The sequence below is a fragment of the Rhinolophus sinicus genome, chromosome 14 (assembly GCF_057876585.1).
Source record: "Rhinolophus sinicus isolate RSI-liver-muscle chromosome 14, RSI-T2T, whole genome shotgun sequence".
NCBI classification, from domain to species: Eukaryota; Metazoa; Chordata; class Mammalia; order Chiroptera; family Rhinolophidae; genus Rhinolophus; species Rhinolophus sinicus.
The window spans coordinates 15,783,411-15,806,128 of NC_142514.1; the positions used below are offsets into that span (position 1 = coordinate 15,783,411).

The 22,718-nt window shown below is 49.0% G+C and overlaps 1 protein-coding gene across 4 annotated transcripts in view; it reads right to left on the reverse strand.

Moving 5' to 3' along the window:
* Positions 1–3,652: 3,652 nt before the first annotated feature.
* HTR1D (5-hydroxytryptamine receptor 1D) overlaps positions 3,653–22,718 on the reverse strand; it is a 37,376-nt gene continuing 18,310 nt past the window's right edge. Inside the window, exons 1-2 of one of the 4 annotated variants that reach the window (XM_088790474.1) lie at positions 19,086–19,224; positions 3,653–6,208 (exon numbers count right to left, since the gene is read on the reverse strand). In XM_088790474.1, coding sequence (XP_088646600.1) covers positions 4,500–5,633 — 1,134 coding nt within the window. In that variant the 5' untranslated portion in view covers positions 5,634–6,208; positions 19,086–19,224 and the 3' untranslated portion in view covers positions 3,653–4,499. Of the gene's footprint in view, positions 6,209–8,468; positions 10,464–18,664; positions 18,823–19,085; positions 19,225–22,718 lie in introns of those variants that run through there. The other 3 variants (XM_088790476.1, XM_088790475.1, XR_016018563.1) reach the window with 3 other exon arrangements.

Genomic DNA, 22,718 nt, shown 5'->3' on the forward strand with positions numbered 1-22,718 from the left:
TCCCGGTTTGTACTGAAATTCACAGCTCCTGGGAAACCCCCTATTCCCTAGCAAATCTTGCCTGTGGTCTCCCTACTAGCATCTCATTGGCTAGAACTGGGTCACATGTGCATCCCTTGACCAATCCCTAGGAAAGGGAATAGAAGTAGCCCATCTGGTTTAAGCCAATCACCATTCACCTCCTAGGAGACTGGGCATGTTGCTATTTGAACTGATCTGGGGTTCTGTGAGCAAGGAAGCAGGATGGCTTCTAGGTGGGCACCCTGCAGTGTCCCTCTCACTTGCATATATCAGAAATTAGCCGAGTCCTGTCCTAGACAAGGCTCTGTTCTTCTCACCCCATTGTCACCATCATGCTGTGTGTGTGTGTATTTGTGACTACGTGTGAAAGAATTAGGAGCATGACAAGGACGTTGGGAGAGGGTGGAGGGTGGAGGAGAAGGGCCCCAAATACAGCCTTCCTCTGTGGTCCTGGGAAACAAGTTTATTTTTAACTTGACCTTCATGTGGCCTAATTAGTGTGCAGTTTTCCAGGCATGATATCCAAATGGGCAGCTTTCAGGTCATAATAACAAAGACCAGAAAACAGCAGCTTTTTCTCTGAAGCTCCATCCTTTGACCGTCACTGTGTACAGATTGTGGAGGAGGGGGCATCTGAGCAGGACAGAGCGGCTGGGCTGAGTGCAGGCTAAGGGGTCAGTCCCAGCCATGGCTCCTTGGGGACACTGTGGTCACCCAGCCTCCTCACTCACCTCACTCACTCTTGCCTCAGCTACACTCAAGACAGAATTTCTCTGAGTGCAACTTAGGGTCTACCTGACACCAAATCTCATGATTTGTGCAGTTCCAGGCCCAGGGCCAGTCACTTTCGCTTAAAACTTTAAAGACAAAGACATTGAGAATAAGTCATTTGTAACCTGGAAATGGTGTTTCATTCATTCATTCAGTCAAACACATGTTTACTGAGCATCTACTATGTGCCAGGCAGGTATTATGGTGTGCTGGGGAGCTAACAGTGAATTTGACCAATAAGATTCTCACTCTCCAGAAGCAGACACTCTAGACGTGGCAGACAGATACTAAGCAAGAGCTAATACATATACAGCATCATCATTAATAAGTGCAATAAAAAATAATAATAAAACCAGAGAAGGGGATAGAGAATGGCTAGGTAGATGAGGAGAGGGGTGGCGGCTCTTCTACACCAGAGGCCTGCAAACTATAGTCTGCAAGCTGCCACCTATCTTAGTATTAAATAAAATTTTATCGGACTACAGCCACACTCATTGATTTACATATTGTCTATAGCTGCTTTTACTATACAATGGCAGAACTGAGTAATTACCACAGAGATGCTACGACCTGCAAAACTGGAAATATTTACTATCTGGCCCTTAAACAAAAGTTTGCTGTCACAATGAGATACCATGTCACACCCGTGAGTGTGGCTATTATCAAAAAGACAGACAGTAACAAGTACCAGTGAGGAAGTGGACAAACTGGAATGGGAATGTAAAATGGTACAGCCACTTTGGAAACCAGTCTGGCGGTTCCTCAAAAGGGCAAACACAGAGTTACCATAGAACCCAGCAATTCCATTCTTAGGTATGTACCCAAGATAAATGAAAACAGATGTCCACACAAAACTTGTACAAGAATGTTCATAGCAGCATTATTCATAATAGCCAAAAAGTGGATACAACCCAAGTGTCCATCAACGGATAAATGAATAAATACAATGTGGTCAAGCCATACAATAGACTATTACCTGGCAATAAAAAGAAATGTCCTAGTGATAGGTGCTGCAATATGGATGAACTGTTAAAACGTTATGCTACATGAAAGAAGCCAGCTACAAAGGACCACATATTGTATGATTCCAATTGTATGAAATATCCAGAATAGGCAGTCTGTAGAGACAAAACAGATTGGTGATTAATTGCTTAGGGGTAGGAAGGCTGGGAAGTGATGGCTACCAGGCACAGGGTTTGTTTTGGGGGTGATGAAAATTGATTGTGGTGATGACGACACAACTCTGTGACTATACTAAAAAGTAGTGAGTTGTACACTTTACATGGGTGGATTGTATGGCATATGAATTCTATCTCAATAAAGCTGTGTTTCAAAGGTTTACTGACCTTTGCTCTAGTAAGACAGGGAAGGCCTCAGAGGAGGTAGCACTTGAGCTTCTTTTGTTATTGGCCCAAAGCTCTCAAATAGTCAACAGATGACATTTTACTGAACACTTCTGAGCCAGGCACTGTGTGAGACATTTTACAATCACTACCTCATTGATTCCTCACAAAAATTTTATGGCTTAGTTACTGACAACCCCATTTAACAGATGAAGAAACTGGAGCACAGAGGGGTTAGGTGACTTACCTCAGGTCACACAGCTGATAAACAGCAAAACTGGTATCCAGTTCCAGGTGTTTCACTTCAGAGCCTGTGCCCTTCACCGCTGAGACACACTGAATATAATTCCCTGTCCAATCTCTGAATCCCTGATTTTTCCCAGATCAGGAAGATGGCCCAAAGCAAGATGGGGAAGAGCACAGCCTTAAAGGAAGGTAGGCAAGGGTATGTCAGGTGCAGAGGAGAGCAGTGAGATGCTGAGAGGTGTCTCTGGGGGCAGGGAGGGGCCTCACAGGGGAAGCAAGACACTAACACAGTGGTTCCCAAACTTTAGAGGCATAGAAATCACCTAATGCAGGAAATATCTAGGAGCAAGTTTCTTTTAAAATGCAGATTCCTGGGCCTCATTGCCAAAGATTCTGATTTAGTGGGTCTGAGTTGGGGACCAATGTTAACAAACTCCCTGGGAGATTCTGATGCAGATGGTCTGGGGACCACACTGTGAGCCGTCCAGCAGAAACTTCAAGTTCAGTACAAGACTCTTCTCAGTGTCGCCTCCCCCCAATCTTTGCATCCTTCTTTTTCCCTCCCTCAAAGCCCATATTCCTGGCTCTCCTTCTCCCTGTGCTGAGAACCCCCACTGACCATTTCAGGCCTCCCGGGCTCTGTTTCTGCTCTTTTCTGCACCTGGTGTGACCTTCCCTACCTTTCTTTGCTCTGCCCTATCTCCTCCAAGAGGCCTCATCACATTTCCCCTTCCTTAGCCTCCCATCCCACAAGGGCTCACCTTTTGGGAGTCTGCTGAAGTGTCACCTCTTTATGAAACCTTCCCTAACCAGAGGCAAGTTTCCGTACTGCCTCTGTAAAATGAGGATGAAGAAGAGCAAACGAGAATTCGTACGCAAGGAGCATTGCAGGCACTCAATAAATAGTAGCTGGTATTTTCATACTGCTGAATCTTAGGCAGCTCAGTTCCTGTATTCCTAAAATGATAAGAGCTCTTGTAGCAAGCACTGCATTAACATATATAATCACACACCTATTATTATCCCCATTTTACAGCTGAGGAAAAGAGGGATTAAGAAACTTGTCCAAGGTCACCCACCTGGAAATCACTCAGCTCTAATCATCACGCTTTATTGACTTCCATTGTTAGGCAGCTCCAATGAGGTAACAAATGCCAGGACTCTGGCCTGGCATGTGGTAGGTGCTCAGTAAATGCTGGAGACCAAATTGAATGGAAAGGTTTCTACATCCAGGGAGAGGGGGGAAAATTACACAAAGGCTTTTATAATCATGATATCTCATGCTTTTTATTTGATAAGACTCAACATCTTAAGATCTCTAATGAAAATGGGATGTGAAAAAATAATTCAGAAAAAACAATTCAGAATGGTGTCCCACTCAAAGCTTGGTGGGTTCAAAGCCTGACAATCTACTTCAATGGGAGTGACTGTGGGTTTTAGCTTCAGAACTTGACAAGGGTACAGAGATCCTGGAGAAGGAGGAAGGTACAGGATAGTTGGCCTGGTCCCAACCATCCCACTCCCCTGCCCGCAGCTTCAGAATCTCTCTCTGTCACTCTATATTGTTGTCACCTCAAATGAGCAACTGGGAGAAATTCAATTTAAGGAGGACTCAGTAGAAGAAATCCCTGGGTGTTATTTTCCAATCAACATGCCACATAAAGTGGAGACTCCTCCTTCCTGACCCCAAATTCTAGTTCAACTCTGGTAATTAATCTCATCTGCCCTCCTTTGAGCTCCAGATAAAACTTAGGTAGACCCAGAAAGCCTTCCCTTTGAGCCTGGGGTCTTTCCACAGAGTCAGACAGCTTTCCACCTAAATTGCCTCAATGGGGAATCCTGTGTGTGGGTCACGTTTCTTCCAACATGAATGAACCATGAAAATATTATGCTAAGTGAAATCTTCAGTCTTGTCCCCTTTCAAATAGCTGCCCAACTTTTGGTGGCTCAGAAGTCAAGAAAACAACAGGAAAAAGAACAATGAACAATTCTACTGATTGACTCAAAACATAAACTATCAGGATTAACCCAAATCTCATGAAAAATTAAAAAAAAAAGAACACAATTCCAATTGGGTTCCAGGACACAAAAGATAACAAGAGTCACCACCAAATGAGACTAGGTGGCTTTCCGGAAATGGACAACTCTTTGAAATGCTTGCCGAAACTCTTCGTTAAACACAGTATATATTACTGGATTAATGAGGGAGTTTAAGTAGCCTAGCCAGGTGAAAAAGTCAAAAACGGCTGGGTGGAGCCAGCAGGAGTCCCTGCAGATGGGCAGGACCAGAGATGCAACAAAGAAGGGCAGCCAGCAGATGATAAATGCCCCCAGAATGATCCCCAAGGTTTTCGTGGCTTTCCTTTCTCGGGCAGCGGAAATCCTCTTGCGCTCCAGGGCACTGTCGGCAAGCCTGATTTTCACATGGTTGAAAAAGAGAGCGGAGCCGGCTGAGTGAGAGTGCCCCTCGTGAAGGCTGGGGTGGAGAGAGCAGAGCGAGGACCCCGCAGAGCTTGTGATGAGCTGCGCGGTCGTGAAGCGCTTCCCGTACAGTGATGGCGGATTCAGAATGCGGTTTCGGGCGGCCACGTAGATCCGGCCATAGAGGATGATGAGCAACACAGACGGGATGTAGAAAGCCCCACACGTGGAGTAGATGGTGTAGGAGATCTGAGAAGTGTTCACCAGGCAATCTGACATCTCTTCGTGAGCTTTGGCCTGCCGCCAGAAGAGTGGTGGGATGGAGATGCAGATGGAGATGGTCCAGACGATGGCGATCATGGCGGCCGCGTGGCCTGCTGTCCGGCGTTTAGTGTACTCCAGGGCATCCGTGATGGCCCAGTACCTGTCCAGGGCAATGACACAGAGATGCAGGATGGAGGCCGTGCAGCACGTGATGTCAGAAGACAGCCAGATGTCACACAGGATTTGGCCAAAGCTCCAGGTGTGGGTGGTGGTATATGCGATGCTGATGGGCATGACCAAGATGGAAACTAAGAGGTCAGTCATGGCCAGGGAGCCAATGAGATAGTTCGCCGGAGTGTGGAGCTTCCTGGTCAGGAAGATAGTGGTAAGCACAAAGGCATTGGAAACGACTGTGGCCAATGTGATGATGGAAAGGACCACAATAAGACAAATCTTGAGGGCTTGGAGGGTCCCTGGACCCCAAGCTTTTGGAGTTTCTGTAGCATTCACAGATATGTTGGAGGCCTCCTGGAGAAGGCCTTCCACGGACTGGTTTGGCGGGGACATGCTAGGTGGCTCTCTCTTCCCACAGACTTCCACACACACAGCTCCTTCTTTCACAGTTGTCTTGCCCACAGAACAAGGTCATCCTGGTGCTTCACACTGGCGGGGCCATTCGTCAGATCAGACCACAGTGAAGAGACCTCAAGACTTGACTATTTAAAGAACACTGAAATGACAACCAGTCAAAGGTCTTTCCTAAACCAGCTGAATCCCAGGATGTCTCGCTGTTCTGGAACTTGGCCCAGCAAGTGGTCAAGCCCACTGGACACAAGCTACATTTGTTAGACATTTATCAGGATAGCACACCAGGGTAGGCAATGCTCTGGGCTTCTTGCCTTTGGCATTTGGGCTCCTTCCAAAGCTTGTGAGATAAATGTGTTTAAGGAGAACTTCCCCCATCCCATTCTGAGAAGATTGGGGATTTCAGTTGCCTCTGGGGAGGCTTTAACACTAGAGACAAAAAGAAATACCAGCTGATTCAGAGAGGAAGTCCAGTCCACAGATCAGTTTTCCCAGGTTCATCTTGACACACCATGATGTACTTAACTTTGGTTCCTTTCCCACTGATCCTTTTGAGCCTAAACAGACAAAACATTCCAGTTACCAAGACTTGAAGAACGCAGGAACTGGGAGAAGGCCAAACAAATGGATCGCTGTGGGTTCATTGAGAAGGGCACATGGTCAAAGCTCTGGGGTTTTAAAAAGTAAAAAGAAAAGTTAGGTGCTAGGAGGACAATTTAGACACTTGAGATTAACTATAAGATTAAAAGGATACTGCTTAGTGCTGGCAGTGGTGCAGCGAAACTGGAATTCTGGGAAGTGTCTGGAGAATACCGGGAGGGCAATGTGTCCCACCCCCACAATTCCCAGAGGGACAAAGTATCATAGCTGTTAGAAGCATCACAGGCTTGTTACAAGTATTAATACATGAAATCAGCTCTGTACATTGTGAATCAGAAATCGTCCTTCTATTTATTCAGCAATGGAAACCAAACAAAATAACTCTGTGCAAGGAAAAAACGGGGGGGGGGGGGGGGTCACCAGGAAAGACACCAAATTGTTATCATGTATTTCTCTAGGAATTGATGAGGGGTTTGACCTTTCTTCTGTTCATACGAAATTTCCAAATTTCCTAGAGTGAGCATGATGACTCAAAACCAAAACAAACAAACAAAAAAAAAAGCAAAAACCCCTACCTTTTTGTTAAGCAAAGAAATTAAAACCTGGAGCATTTTTTTTTTTTTTTATGGTGCAAGTTCAAATAATTCAGAAAATACATTTGGCTTTACAAATGGAAACTGGAAATTTAGTCATAAGAAAATCGTGAAGACTCATTTTCTTTTCCCCTCTGGCCTTGAATCTGGGTTTCAGTATATGGGACATGGCAAGCCCTGGGGTTCTTGGGACATGAGGACCTTGGCACTGCTGATCAGGAGGCAAACCAGAGGGCAGTCAGAGCAGGTCCATCTCTGGCATGACTCCAACTGAAGTCCATGGGGCCTGGGAGGCAGCCCCTGGGTGTGTGGGGTTGGCAAGAAGAATGCCAAGACCCCTTAACCCCATCCACACCCCCGATGTATCTCCCCCTGCCTTGCGTGGAATGCTACAACTCCACCAGGAATCCCTCTAATGCATTCATTTCTTCCAAGTCAACTTAGCAAACAGGTTCTGCCCTGGGAACACACAGCCCTGAGCAGACATGTAGCTTTCAAGGACCCGGGGATGGAGAAGGCAAGGCAGCATGCATATATACACATACTTTTAAAATGTGATCATTATAATTATGTACGAATTTGTTCTGTAGTTTTTCCACTTAATATATTGTGAACAGCATTCCATCAGTCACTCTCACAACATCATTCTTAAGGGCTGCATATTGGTCCATTGGTTGGCAACTTAAGGAGAGGCATTTCAACAATCAAAGGTCAGAAAGTGCAAGGTCTGGTCAGAGGATGGCAGAGAGCTCAGCTGGCTGGAGTGCAGAGAGCAGAGGCGGGGTAAGAGACCAGGCCCAGGAAGTGGCCGGCGCTAGGGGTGGGGAGCAGCAGAGCACAGAGACCACTGGGGCAATCCAGCCTCTAATCCCTGTTCTTCCTGTGTGACCTTGGGCAAGCTCCTTACCCTTTCTGAATCTCAGATTTCTTCCCCTCTGGCCTCCCAGAGCTGCTGTGGAGCTTCCATGCCTCCCAGCAAGTCCAGCTTTTGCAACCCAGTAAGATGCTGAGAAGAATCTAGAATCATTATCATCCTACTCCCCGTCCCCGCAGCTCTGCTAAGGGCTTTGGCAGGAAGGTTCAGTCTGTGTGTTGAGTGATTGATTTTTTAAACATTAAGGAACTAAACTGGCAATGTGGTAGTTTCCCTCCCACCCCCACAAATTGTGGGTGCTTCATCTTTAAAAAATACCTGCTAGAGGAGGGAAAAAGAACCTTAATTGAAGAAAACCAACCTTTAGCCACCTGCTCCAAAATATTCCCAAAGTTTGAAGGCTATTATTAGAATCTCTTTCATGGGGCTCTAGGTATGTTCCAGGCACTGAGTTAGCCCCAGGGCTAAGAGTCACCTGACCTGTGAAGTGGGCAACATGGTCCCCTACTTACAAAAGAGCCAACCAGTGCTCAGAGAGGTGATGTCACCTGCCCAAGGTCACCCAGGTGGAAGTGGAAAAACCAGGTCCGGAGCCAACTCTCGAAATTTCCATTCTTCTCCACACTACCTCGATTCAGGAAGAAAAGCCTGAGGCACATGTACCTTCAGGAGTGAAGCCAGTGTGGGATCTCGTGGTGATGTGAAAATATGAGCCCTCCCGCCCCACCCCAAAAGCCTCTGGCTAAAGATTCTTCCCATTTTGGTTCACACGGAAAATGTGAAGTTGGGTTAGACTGTTTGGAATTTTCTTCTTTCCAGACAGTCTGGGTGAGTGGGGCGCCGTCATTTGTCACGGAAGGCTGGTGTGCTTGCCCCACAAACCCATGCGGTCACTCCTTGGGTTCCAGGCATTCCGATGACCTCATTCCAGTGAAAGGCGTGGGCTCAGAAAGGCCTGTGAGGCTGGTGTGGGTGACATCTTGGGAAGAAGGACAGGACGGATTGCCTCGGTCAGGAATGCGGGGTTGTAGCTTTGCAGGAAGCTACACAACTCTGAAGCCACCTCCCTCGTCTCCTGCCTGCTGTCGTTTCTCATCCTGAACAAAGGTGGGGGAACGTCCCATAATCCAGTTACCTTTGGAGGTATAGACTATGGCTCTATAATCAACTACCTCTCTCACATCATGCTCCAAGTAATGAAATAAGAATGTAAATGAAAACAACAACGAGAGACCATTCTCACCCAGCAGATAGGTAAACGTTTTAAATCTGATTATGTCATGTCATTTGGTAAGGAAAAGGGTTTCCATAGTGAAAGTTGGGAAGGATGGTAATTCTGGCAGCTGGAAAGTCAAGAGCAGGAATGGTCAGCAGGAACTGTCACCTACCAGAAGGAGAGCATAGACTGGAGGAACCTTCCTAACAATTTGGTTTGTCGTAAAGCTAGAAATGTAATGACTACGTTGTGCTCCAATAATGTCACTCCCACGTGTGCATGCCAGAGACACTCTTGGAGGTGTTCCCCAGCAGACAGCAGCAAGAATGGTCACGGCAGCCCTGACTATAAGAGCAAACAACGAGAAACCACCCAAATGCCCATCAACAGCAGAATGGTGCAGTGTGGCACTGTCCCACGAGGAGGTGCTACCGAGAAGCAAAACTGAGTGAGCGAACGCTGCACACATTCTCACAAACATACCAACGAATGCCGAAGTCGAAAACATGCAAGACGAAACAAACTGTTTAGGGATATAAATATATGTGGCAAGCCATAAGGAAAAGCAAAGAAACATTAAATATAAAATTACACTTGGAGAGGAAAGGACACGGGAATGTAATTGTGCAGGGGTTTGAAAGGTATCAATGATACTCTATTTTCTAAGGTGGTGGTGGGTACGTGGATGTTTATTATTCTTCAGTCTGCATGTTATATAGACTATATACACTCTTTTGTAGGGAATGACATATTTGTCGTTTTCCTTAATCAATTTTGTGCATTATTAAAAAAACGAGAACCGCACTGCCAGCAATAACATTGATACATTTTGATACATTAATATCTATTTGATACCATTTGAGTCCCAAAGATCTGGGTTCTGGTCCCAGCTCTGCCACTGACCAGCAGGGTAGCCAAGGGCAAGTCACAACTTCTGTCTGACCAGCAGTTTCTTTCTTGGTAAAATGGGAACATAACCATGGCTGCGTTGTCCCCAAAGGAATGTTTACTATTCCAAGAAGGTCACGTATGTGATGTGCTGGAAACTGCAGAGTCCTGAACAAATGTAACGGCGGTAACAAGTATGGAAGGCAGCGGCCAAAAGCATGCATTTGAGGTCAGGCAGGCTCAGGTCCCAGTCTCCACTGCGCCACTTTCTCATTGTGGCCAATGCACAAGTTACTCAAGCGCTCCTGGCGTGCACAGCCTCCGCGATGCAGATGCTAAGCCATCCCTCATAGGAGTTTGGGGAGAACTGGTAAGATCATGCATCCAAATGCCCAATGCAGTAAATGAGGACTTCTCTGGTTTCTCTATAGAGAAACACATTCAGAGCTCCAGGCAACCAGGTCTCTTCCCACACCAGAAACGAGGCAGCACTGTCAGCCGTACCCTGGCGCTTCTCGCCTGTCCACACACTCCTGTGAGCCATCATAGCAGCAGCATGGACTTGCCTTTGCCTCTCCCCAGCCCAGCAGCTTCTCCCCTGGAGTCCAGATCACACCATGCAGCCCCCAGGTACAGCATCTCTGCAGAAAGATGGGAGGGAAAACAGGCAGACAGACCTGGGTCCCAATCTCAACTTGTTCCACAGACCACCTCTGACCACAGCTGATTGGACCAGGGTAGACATGTGACCCAAAATGAGCCGGGCAGATTCTCTCTTGGGAATTTAGAATGGAGACTGTGACTGCTGGGCAGATAGATGATGGAGGGGGAGCAACCTGAAAGCTAAGGATTCTGAGGCTGGAGTTAGGCCACAGCCGTGACAAAAGCCAGCGCAAGTGTTGCGGGGGGGGGGGGGGGGGGCAGGGGAGGGTCCCAGAAAAGCCATAAATAAACAAAGAAAACAGATCTGTAAAGAGAGGCAGGAGAATGGTGCAGACAAAGGAGCAGAGTGACAGGGGAACCACCTGCCCTAGGACAGGAGGATGGAGTCTTCCAGGCCCAGTGATACTCCTTCCCATCCTCTGATGTCCATGAGCGACCTCCGTACCCCGGGAACCACACTTGTACCAATGCGTACTTTTCCTACTTGAGCCAATTCAAATGGACACAACAGGCCCTGAGAAGTAGTAATAAGACAGAGGTTTTTCAGTTCCCTCCCACCAAGTAATCCCTCCTGTGGATTGAGGCAGGTCACTTCACCTCCCGGGCTCTTCTTCCTCACCTATAAATTGGGGTAACAGACCCTTTTTCCCAGAACTCAGATGTGGATTCAGTGGAGGAGGGAAAACATGCAGCATAGGGCTACACCACGGCCGGCGTCCTTTCCATGACTCTTTAACTAAGGCTTCATACCCAGGGAGATCAGTCACCTCTCCTTCCCAAAGGATCTTGATTTTAACTAAGTGAGTCATAAAACTTTGCCAGAAACAAAGAGGATGATGGGTTCAATGTATGCTCAGAAGTCTTTGAAAGGCTTCTTTTGAAAGAAAAAAGCCAACACTCTGGAATAAAGATTTGCTGCAGTAGAATAACCCCCACAGAGGAATTCGTGTCTGTCCGTTCTTTCTCTGGCAGCCGTGTGGTACGGATGAGTGAGCCCGGATGGGGAAATGATTCTCCCCAAATCTGAAGCGTGCTTTCTGTTGTACAAAGCGCATCCAGAGCTGTGACTGCATCTTTCCGCTGCACGAGGCCTCCACAGTCTCCATTTTCTCCTCTGCAAAGTCAGGGTATCGAGTCTACCTCCCGGGGGTGAACTGAGGGTGAAATAAAATAACGTATGTGGGGAAAACTCTGAAAAGTTTTAACATGTGTGTGGGGGGGCTGTGTGTGAGTCTATCCGTCCATCTGTCTATCTATATCTGAGTGCAAGTTTTGATGCCTAATCGGTATCCTGAGAGACTCCGTCTTTCACCTCAGTTTTTCTAATTATAAAATCTGGAAAATGTAGAAAATGAGAAGTCGCCACACCTCTGACCCCAAACTCCCACTCCCAGCTATAGAACCAATAAAAACATATATGTATGTATGTCCACCAAAAGAGTTGTGCAAGAAGTCTTCACAGCGCTATTCAACAACCCCAAACTGAAAACTGCTCCAACAGACATCAACAGAATGGATAAATAAATCATGGCATATGCACACAGTAGAACAGTACACATCAATCAATGAGAATGAACCCCAGCTCCCCACTACACACAAGCACATGGATGAATGTCACAGACATAAAGTTGAGCAGAGCAGCTCAATATGATGTGTGATTCAACCTTCATAAAGTTCAAGAACAGGCAAAACTGACCTGCAGTGATGGAAGTCGTGCTAGTGTGTTGCCCTTGAGGGGAGGAATGCAGTGACGGGGAGGAAGCATTGGGGTGGGGGGGGCCTCATGGGTACAAGTCATGTCCTGTTTCTTGAGCTGGGTGTGTTCACTTCGTGGCAATGCATCAAGCTGTACACTTGTGTTGTGGGCACTTTTGTTTTGATAAAAGGTTTACCGAAAAAAGTCATGGTGAAGTGCCTAAGTGTCTAAGAACCTTAGGTCCCAGTTCTGCTCGTCCAAGGGAGACCCTGGGCTTTCATTTTAACCTCTTTGAGCTCAGTTTCTTTATGTGGAAAAGGGGGACAACAACACCAACCTCCAACTGCTGTTAGGTTGAGTGAGCTGAATAGACAGCGTCAGCCACATATAGTCAATGCTCCACAAATTCTAGTTGGTTCTAATTAACAGTCCCTCCCTGGTAAACCTGATTTAGAAGAAACTTTTAAAATGATGTCATCCAATCTAATCAGCTGAGATTACTGATGCCCAGAGAGACTTGCCCAAGACCACATAGCAAAGTTTGGAATCCCTTCCAGCTCAGCTCAGTGCTTTTGCCACCCCATGTTGCCTCCACCTTCCCCTACCAAAAAAAGGACTGTATTTCCTTGGCCCTCAGTTCTGGGTTCAGCGTGGACTAGCCACGGCCAGCAGAATCAGGCCATTCATGTGGGAAAGTGGGCAAAGGGGTTTTAAACCCTCACCATCTGCCCCAGTACTACCCCTTGGGGCCGAGTTAGTATCCCCATTTTACAGATGAAGAAACTGAGGTCCAAAGAGGTAAAATGACTAGTCCAAGGCCACATAGGTAATATGTGGCACAGTTGGGAATAAGAGCCAGTGCTGAGAAACTCTAGAATAGCTACTCCTGGCCACCTGTGGCCATTGAAGACTTGAAATCTGGCCACTGAGATGGGTTTCAAAAGGCTCTAAAAAAGAATGTAAAATATCTGATTAATCATTTTTATGTCAGTTACATGATAATATTTAGGGTATTTGAGTAAATAAAATATACAATTGAAATTAATTTCACTGCTTTCTTTGTTTAACATGGCTACCTCTAAATTTTTTAATCTAAAATTATTTGTGGCTTGCATTATATTTCCTTTGGATTGGAGAGCGCCGCTCTAGAAGCAGTGGTTTTCAACAAGGGTGACATCGCCCCCTAGGGGTCATTTTGGGATTTTTGTCATCAGGGAACTCAATGCAACCCAGGGGAAGGAGTTGGGACAGTACTGCGGTTGCTATGTGGTCAGAGGCTGGAATACTAGTAATTGTAAAGTAATGGCCAACATTAGGAAGAGCTTACTATGTGTCGGGAACTATTTTAAGAGCTTTTCTTGTATCAACTCATTTAAGTCTGACCATCACCCTGTGAAGTCAGTATTATTATTATTATTATTACTATTCCCATTTCCCAGGGGAGGGGTTGAGGCTCATAGAAACGGCTTGCCTAAGGTCCCAGAGCCAGGACACTGTAGATCTAGGACTGGGCCCTGGGCTGGCTCAACTCCACACTCCATCACTCATCAAAGGTGCTGAGTAAAGTCAATTCCACTCCCTTCTTCATTCCACAAATATTTACCCTACACATGACTGCACATATTCGAAAAACCTTTGCTGGGTACCTGTTGCATGCCAGGCTCCATCACTCCCATCTGAAAGGGCCTCTCTCTGCTGACGGAGGAGGCACACACAATCTTTACTCAGAACTCAGCACAGCCCAAAGAGAAGGCGGGAATGTGGTGACTTCAATGCTTCTCACACTTGAATGAGCAGAAGCATTACCAAGGGGCCTCACGGAAAATGCAGCTCCTGATTCTGTGGGTCTGAAGCAGGACCTGAGAGTCTGCATTTCTGACAAGCTCGCATGGACCACACTGAGTTGTGCAAGGGATAATAGTCATGTCAGCCCGAGGACTGAAGAAGGATCTCAGAGTGTCAGAGTGGGAAGGACTCTTAGGAATCATCTAGTCCAACGCCCTCATGGTGCTGACAGGGAGAGAGGCCCAGCGAGGGTAAGACACATGCCCAAGGTCACACAGTGAGCTACAGGCAGAGACCAAGTTTTCAGACTCTCATCAGTGCTCCTTCCATTGCCTCCAGTCTGTAGCAGGAACTTGAGACAAAGGACAGAAGTATCCAGAGGCTCTCATGCCTGTTTCACACCATAAGCTTTTGAGAATTTTCAAATTCACCCCCCATACACACACACGTACACACACCTCCCATCTGAGTTTTTGCACTAGGGACATAATCCCGGGAGCAGACTGTCAGGGCAGACCACACTCTGCAAGAAGCCTTAGGGCTGTATCTCGTGGCCCTGGAGCTCACCCTGCCCTTCCCCACCAGATGTTGCTCATCTGGGTCCCCAGAGAGCACTTGAGCTGATGAGTAAAACCATTTCCAGGACAGAGGAGAGGCTGTCTTCTCCAGACTGGATAAACAAGGCACTAACAACAAGAATTCATTTCCTAGAAATTAAACACCGAATTGGTAAGTGTTTACAGGGTCCACAACCACTATTTACCATCTGCTTTCCCTGCTGGAAAGCACAAAAACAGCCGTGATTAGATGCACAAGTGTTGGAGTCAGCTAGACTGAATTTGCTTCCCAGCTCTGCCATTTACTAGCTCGGTGATCTTGGGCAAGTTTCTCAACCTCTCTGAGCCTATTTCCTCATCTATTCCACAGCTTGTTTGCTTAAAGCCTACCACACACTGGCACGAGCAACACAGATGTGAGAGGCTTAGGGTGGCCCTGGGGAAACCCTGCTGTAACCTGGGACCACAGATGTGATTGAGGATGACACAGAAATGTGAAGGGAGCCTTGGGAAAGTAAAAGGGGCAGGTAACCCCGTCCCTGCAACCCTGAGAATCCCGTCTGAAAGTGGCTTTGAAGTTGAGCACTAGGGTCAAATAGGATCAGGAGGTGAAGAGGAGTTGGGGCCAATGACCTACTCCACAGGACTGGAGCTTGGAGAACATTCCCTCCATGTGCTCCAAATCTTTTTCCTTCTTTTCCTATTGCTTACCTATCCAGAGTTTGCATAGTCAAGCCCTTTTCTCCCATCCTCCTGTTCACCTACACTCAGCAAGAGAGTCCACCTCCAGCTTGGCTGAGACCTCCTCCTGCAAAAACAGTGTGGCTCTCACTCCTCTGAGCCTTTGCACAGACTCTTCCTGTACATGGAATGCCCTTACTCTTGTTTCCTCCAACCTTCTTGAGGTTCCTCTGGGCCCTAGGAATGGTAGTGATCACTCCCTCCTCCCCACCCCACTGGTTTCTTTATCACACATGACCCTGGCCTCCCCTTGACTATGCTCACTTGCTGACTGCCTGTCTCCCTGTTGGACCTGAGTCCCAGAAGGGAGAGGGGATGTGTGGTGTGTGCCTGAAGCCCAGTGCCCTCTGTGTAGGGCATCCTTTCCCCTCATCCATCCCTTCAACCTCAGTTTCACCCTCAGGATCGAACACGACTGTCTGCTCTAGGCTGAAACATGCCCACTCCTCCACCATGTGGCGCCAGCCTTTCTCCTCCGTCCAATCAGTGCCTCGTGTTTGTAATTTACATGCATGTCTCTCATCGTCCTGCAGTCCAATGCTATGCGGCTCTGTCCCTGCAAGACAGTATATTCCCGGAGCAGAGACCTGGTTGTGTTCATAGCTATATGTTCGGGGCTTACTACTTACAGTGGTTTGGCAACAATTTACTCTAAGAATGAATGAAAGCAGAACACAGGCGATTTTACCTTGGACACCTTTCTCTGCACCTCTGGCCCCAAATGTCCTTTGGTGATCCCTCCTGGATGTCCCACTTCAAGTGAGCCACCATCATCTCCATCCACACCAGTCCCTCCTGTTTCCTCCTTGGCAGGCATTGTCCTGTTCTTACTACCCATCCCCAACACTCGCAATCCTCCCTCCCTCCCTCTCTTACCCAGCATTTAATCAGTTACTTCCCTTTAATGAATGAGGAGGCTCAGAAAGGTAATGCAATTGGTTCAAGGTCACACAGCAAGTAAGTGGCCATGTCCAGGGCCTTGCTTTGAATAGCCAAGACTCCCTACTCCCTCCCTAGCCTGACCTCTCACTCCCCTACAGGTTCTGTCTCCTTTCCTCTGACCTCTGTATATACAGTTGGGGCATTTGTGTCTTGGTTCAGGCTAACAGATTGCCCTCTGCCTGGAAGAGCAATCTTTCCCATTCCCCTTCAAACATATCTATTATAATCCTCGCTGTTCTCTGAGGCCCTCCCCAAAAGCCACTTCCTCCAGGAAGCCTTCCCTGGTCAACCAGATGCAAAATCTTCCTCCTTTAAACCCTCTCCTGACTCCAGGTTTGTTTGTGCCTCTTACTGCCTGTGGTTGGAACCTTCTTGAGGAGCTACCCACCCCCCCTCACTCCCTACTCCTGTGCCCAGAGCACAGTAGGCTGCAATCAGTATAGAGTAACTCCTTTTCCAGGGCTTAAGTGAGCCCTGGAGAAATAACTGCATTCCCTCTCTCCTGTTTGGAGCTCTCCAATGGCTCCCACAGTCCAATAAAATCCAAAACCTCACCATGGCCTCCAGGGTCTTAGCTGTCCCTCCCCCCAACCAGTCACTTCTCAGACCTCATCTCTTACCAGCTGCTCCCCTTAAATATCACCTCTTAGTCAAAGCTCTGACCAGCCAACATAAAGTACCTCTCATCCTGTATCATATCACCCTGTTTTGTGCTCAGTTTAGCACTTTTCGGATATTTTCTGCTTGTTTGCTTATTGCTTGTCTCCCTGCCCCCAACACTCATCTCTGTCCAGCTCATCACTGTATCCCCAGGGCCAGTGCCTGGCTTACAATAAACACAGATGAGTCCACAGCCTGAGGTGAGTTCTGGGCTGGAGACATACATTTATCAGGTCAGATGCACAGAAGTAGTAACTCAAGCCAATGGGGTGGATGAGAATACCCAGGGTGAGTGTCTACTAGCAGAAGAGAGGAGGGCATGGGAGAGCAGAGGAGCTAATGGTTATAGAAAAGAGGATGAATCTGCAATAACCACGGAGCCGCAGGAGGCAAACTCCAACCGTGTTGAGTTGCAGGAGCCACAGGAGAGTGTTTCCTGAGGAAAGGAGTGGTCAGCAGTGTCAGCTGCTGCAGAGAAAGTTAAAGACTGAACAGTGTCTGCTGAATTCAGCTTCCTGGAGGACACTGGTCACCTGGGCAGACCCCTGTCCCTCTGTGGGTCTCAGACGGGAGCCATCCATGCAATGAGAAGGACCTCTCAGGTTCTGGGAACTTTCAGCTCTGAGAAGCTGTATCTGCACATATTCACTTCACTGTTACCAAAAAGAACAGTCATCCATCTGTGGCCTCCGAGAGAAGAGATGACCCCGTGTACTCACCCTCACTCTTTATCGGTCAGGTAACTGACAAACTCTGAGGAAGCACCTCTGTGTTTCTGGCCCTGTAGTAGGCACGAGGGGGAGAAGAGGAGGCCCGAGGCCCTACCAGTTATGTCCAGCTGGCCAGCCCCCTCCCTCCTATGCTACCCCCTAGGTCCTGGCTTCCAGGATGCCTCCATGGCAAAGACCACCCATTTCTCTCCACCAGTTGGATAGGACCAAAGGCTGGAGAAGATCCAGCTGCCCAAGTGGCCTTGTTTGCTGCTGTCAGTAAAGGGGCCCTTGATGTCCTGGGGAGGAAAGCTGAGACCCTGGCCAGTGGCTGTGCAGTCCAGGGGAAAGCACCACCCACAATGTGTGCTCATTTAGAAAACAGAGGAGGCCGAGTCCAAGGAAGAGATTGAGAGGTTGCTCCTTCTAACGAGAGCAGTGATGGCCACTAATGACGGAGCTGCTGTTCCCGGCCAGGTACTCTGCTGAACAATGACCCCATTTGATTTGCACAGCAAGCCTGCGAGGCACGCATTCTTATCCCCATTTCACTTGGGAGGAAACCAAGGCTCAGAGAGGTTAAGGGCTTTCCCAAGGTCACGTAGCTAGTAAATAGCCAAGCCTGGTTTCCTAATACAGCCAGTCTGACTGACAGCCCCTCCTCCTAATCCTTAAACTTTCCCAGAGCTGGAGAGGCAGGGGACTTTAGTCTTATATTCTCTTACACGCAGGGTAACCTTGGGCAAGATTTATTACCACTCTCCCAATAAAGCATATTTCTTAGTGCCCTTCCAATTCTGACATTACGTGATTAGCTAGGATTTGTACAGAATTTTATAGTTTATAACAAGGCATCATTCAGCATCTAATTTATTCCCACGGATCTTGCAGGGTGGGAGAAGTATCCCCTCCATTTGAGAGATGTACAAACTTAGGTTTGAAAAGATGCAGTCACCTGCCCAAGGTCACAAAGCCAGTCACGGTCCGCCGGGCTTCGGATCTGGAAGCCCCGCGATTCCACACTGGACTCTATTCTACTTCAACTCCCCTCCAGAAAGGGGCGGCCCCGCGTTGCGCCGCATACCTACCTGGCCGGCAGGGGGCAGCGCTCGGCTTCCCTCGGCTGCCTGGGAACACGAGGGGGCGTCGCAGCCCCCGGTCGCGGGTGAGAGGTGAGCCTCCCGCCCTACCAGATCTCGCTTGGGCGTGGGGCACCACCAACGCGCCTGGATCCCGCAGCCGCCTCCGGACGCTGCTTCGGCCCACGCTCCATCCTGGGTCTCCGGGCGGCGCCCCCGGACGCTCCCCTCGGACTGGGCTGGTCCTCTGGGACCCTCTTCCCCGCGCACCGCCTCCCTTCTGAAGACGCCGAGAAATGGGACGCCCCAGGTCACCGAGGCCCGAGCCCGGGCGCACCCTCCCTTCCCCAGCTCCTTCGGGGCCGGACTGCAAGCCGCACGAGGCCCCGGCGCGCCCCTCCCCGGGTGGCACTAGCCTCCGAGTGCTTACCCGCTTCGGCCACGCAGGTGCGAGCCCCTGGCTCGCCCTCCCGGATCCTGCTTCCTCGCACCGCGTCTCGTCTCACCACCGGCGGCCGCCTCATCTCCGCCGCGACCCCAGCCGAGCTCCGGGCGCCGCCCGCCCGCCGGCTGCCCCGGGGCCCTCCCCTGGCCCGCGCCCTAGCGCTCCCGCACTCCCTCCGCCCCTTCCCGCGCCCGCTGCTCCTCCTCGCTCCCCTCCCCAGCGCCTCCCCCGCCAGGCTCCCTCCCCACTCGGCCCCCCGCCAGTCTGGAGTGAGGTTCGGCCCCTTCGAGTTCCAGTCCTGCGGGAGCTCCGAATCCCCACTTCAGCCCTCGCCACCGCCACAGCCCCAGGGCTCCCGGGTCCCCATGGGTAGGAGAGCAGATGGACTGGGTCGGGGTATGGGGTGGTGAGAGGTGGGCTTGCCCAGACCCTTCGTGAAAGCCTAAGCTCTCCCTGTCCCGTGTTCATCCTTAGTTGGGTTTCTTCATTTAATAAATATTTATAGGTCTACTGGGTGCCAGGCATGTTCTAGGAACCAAATACGTGGACCCAAAGAGGCTTACATAAATGTAATTAGTAAAACTATGAAATGTTTATAGAGGAAAATAAAGCAGAGAAAGAAGAGAGTGAGGCGGAGGCTTTGAACAGGGAGGTCTGCAGAGGCCTCACTGAGAAAGTGCCATCTGAGCAAAGACAGGTGAGGGAGTAGGCCCTGCAGAAATGTGGGGGAACAGCTTCCAAGTGTGGAGCTACCAGCAAAGACCCTGAGGGAACAGTGACCAATGGGTTCTGGGGCTGAGTGAATGGCAGGAGTTGAGGTCAGAGAGGTAGGGGAAAGGGCAGGTCCCTTATTCAAACAGCAGACTTGGGGGGAGACAACCCCCAGATTCCAGCAGGTGTTGGGGGTGCTGGGATGAATCTACCTGGTTCCAGAGAACCAGGGTTGAGAGAAGACTGAGCACAAAGAGGAACAACGGGAAACATCCACGGGAGAGGCACAGGCACAGCCCTGGGCACGTCCTGCACCCAGGTTTCACCAGGCTCAGGTGGAGCTGGCCTTCTCTGTCCTTCCAGGTTTGCTGTCTACTTGTTCTTCGTGTATTTGGAAGCCTTGTTAATAGGTGCATCGGCCATTAGGATTATGCCTTCTTGATGAATTGACCCTTTTATCATTGTGAAGTGACCCTGTCCTGGCAAGAGTGCTTGTCATGAAGTCTCGCGTTAGCTGGATGTAGGAGCACCCGCAACACCCCCTGCTGCTGCTTTATTTGCAGCCCACACAGCTGTTTGCCACCTGGCACACCAAAAACTCAGCCAGCTCCTGACTTTCTTTTTAGTGGCCTTCTGCTCCACAAATCCCCTGCTCACCTGGCCTTCCCCGCCCTTCTCCACACCTCAGCCTCCTGGTTTACCAGTTGATGATTGGCCTGGAGCCTTCTCTGCCAATCTCTCTCTTTTTGGGGAGGCTGTGATCAATGGTCATTAATAATGCAAAAGTTCTTTTTGTGTTAGTGCAAATCCCAGGCAAATCAATCATTGGCAAGTAGACAGGCATTATCGGCAGCCGCACCTCAGCTTTCTCCACTCTACTCAGGCCCTGGGCTCTCTTCCCAAATAAGAACGAGGAATGATTGAGCAATGGCAAATGCAGGCATTGCCCGAAATAGATACTGCTGCTGATGCCCCAAGGTGAACAGTCCTAGAGAAGGAAGGGGTCCTGTTTACATAGCCCAAGGAGAAAGAGCAAACCTTGTGTAGCATCTCAGCGCCCTCTGACGAAACTTACATCATTTAACAACAAAAGCAGTTCAAGGTGGTCAGTGCTGCTCAGAAGGTTTAGGACGAAGGTTTAAGGAAAAAGCTGCGACTGCTGGAGAGGGTTCAGCCTCTCAGCCCTCAACCTAGGCCAGTGAACGTGTTAAGCATAGTCCCCCTTCTCAGGAAGCTCACAGACCAGGAGAGAAAAACCCACATACAGTTAAGCACAGCACAGTTTGGGGGAAGGGACAGAGGTAGCGCAGGCTTAAGGGACTGTGAAGAGAGCATGCCCCGCCTGGGAGGTGGACAAGGGCAACTCCTGTGCTGAGCCTTGAAGGGTGAGTAGGAGGCATCTAAGCAAAGAAGGGGGAAGGGAAGCAGAGAAGTTTCCTGGCAGAGGGAACAGCATGTGCAAAGGCACAGAGGCTAGAGAGAGAATTTGGTCTGTAGATATTGCTAGAGGTGGGGAGGGGAGTGGTCAAGGTAAGGCTGCAGGGGCAGGAAGGAGCCAGCTCATGAAGAGCCTTGAATGCCAGGTGAAGGACGCTGGGCTTTATTCTGAGAGCCACAGGAGCCAGGGAAGGGCTTTGAGTAAGGGAGTGGCAAGATTGGGCAGGGCAAGTTGGCTGTCTCTGGTACCCGAACTCTCACCCACATGGCATCATCAACATTTCCATCACAATCTCTCCCTGCTACCACAATCACAGAACTGGGGGCAAGTCCCTGATCATCCAAACCATCCTCTGTATTTCACTAGACAGGCTTCCTGCAGTGCGTGGGTCCCTTACCCAGACATCTCAGTCCATCCCCACTGCCTCCTGAAGGGGTCCTAACTCCCTTATCCAGGCATTCTGGGCTTTTCCCAATCAGTTTCCACACTGTATGTGCTGCCTTCTCCAACCTGCTCATGCTTTTCCTTCTACTTAGAAAGTTCTGACCCTCATTTCCATTGGTCAGGATTCCCCTCATTTCTAGAATCTTTCATACCTCCCTGTTCTACCATGACTCATCCCTCAAGGCCCAGCTCTGCATCGGCTTCTTTGTGGGGTCCCTCCCGTTCCTCCTGAATGGAAGTGCTGGTTCCCTCCTTGGAGGTCCAATGGCAGAGTAAGGGTTAAAAGTGTTAACGCAACGATCAGACTGAGTTTGAATCCTGAGTTCTCGGTAGCTGTGCAACGCTGGACAAGTTACCCAAATTCTGTGAGCCTCAGTTGGCTCATGTGTAAAATGGTCACAATAATAGTACTTATGGGACTATGAGGGGGGCCAACTTAAAATCATGTATCTGAAGTAGACAGTACAGTGCCTGGCACAGAGTAAGCTCCCCATGAGTGATTCCTGTCACGATCATTATAGTTGGGATGCCACACCTTTCATAATTACTTTTTGTGCATCTCCCCCAAAGTTAGGAATTTGGGAAGGGTAGGGATTTTCACCTAGGTGTGCCCCATGCCTAGAACTGGGTCTGGCCCATGGTAGGCATTCAACCAAAGATGGATGGATGGATGGATGGATGGATGGATGGATGGATGGATGGATGGATGGAGAAATTAATGAAAGAAGCTACCCAGCCACTCCTGCTTCCCTAGCGTCTCCTTTGCTTGGGGGGTGGGAACCAGGTTTGCCCTTTTCTGAACAGGGTTGAATGAATTGTGTTATCAGCGGACTCGTGTCTGCAGCAAGCTTTGTCATCAGACAGTCTGTGGTTTGCAATGTCTTCAGGGGAGAGCTGTCTAGACAGAGGGGACATGTGCACTAGGGAGGAGCACGGATTGCATGGGAATCAGAATCCAGGGGAAAGCTTTACGGGGGACCGGAAGCCCAGCCTTCTCCCTGTTTTCTTCCTTCCTTACCACTCAG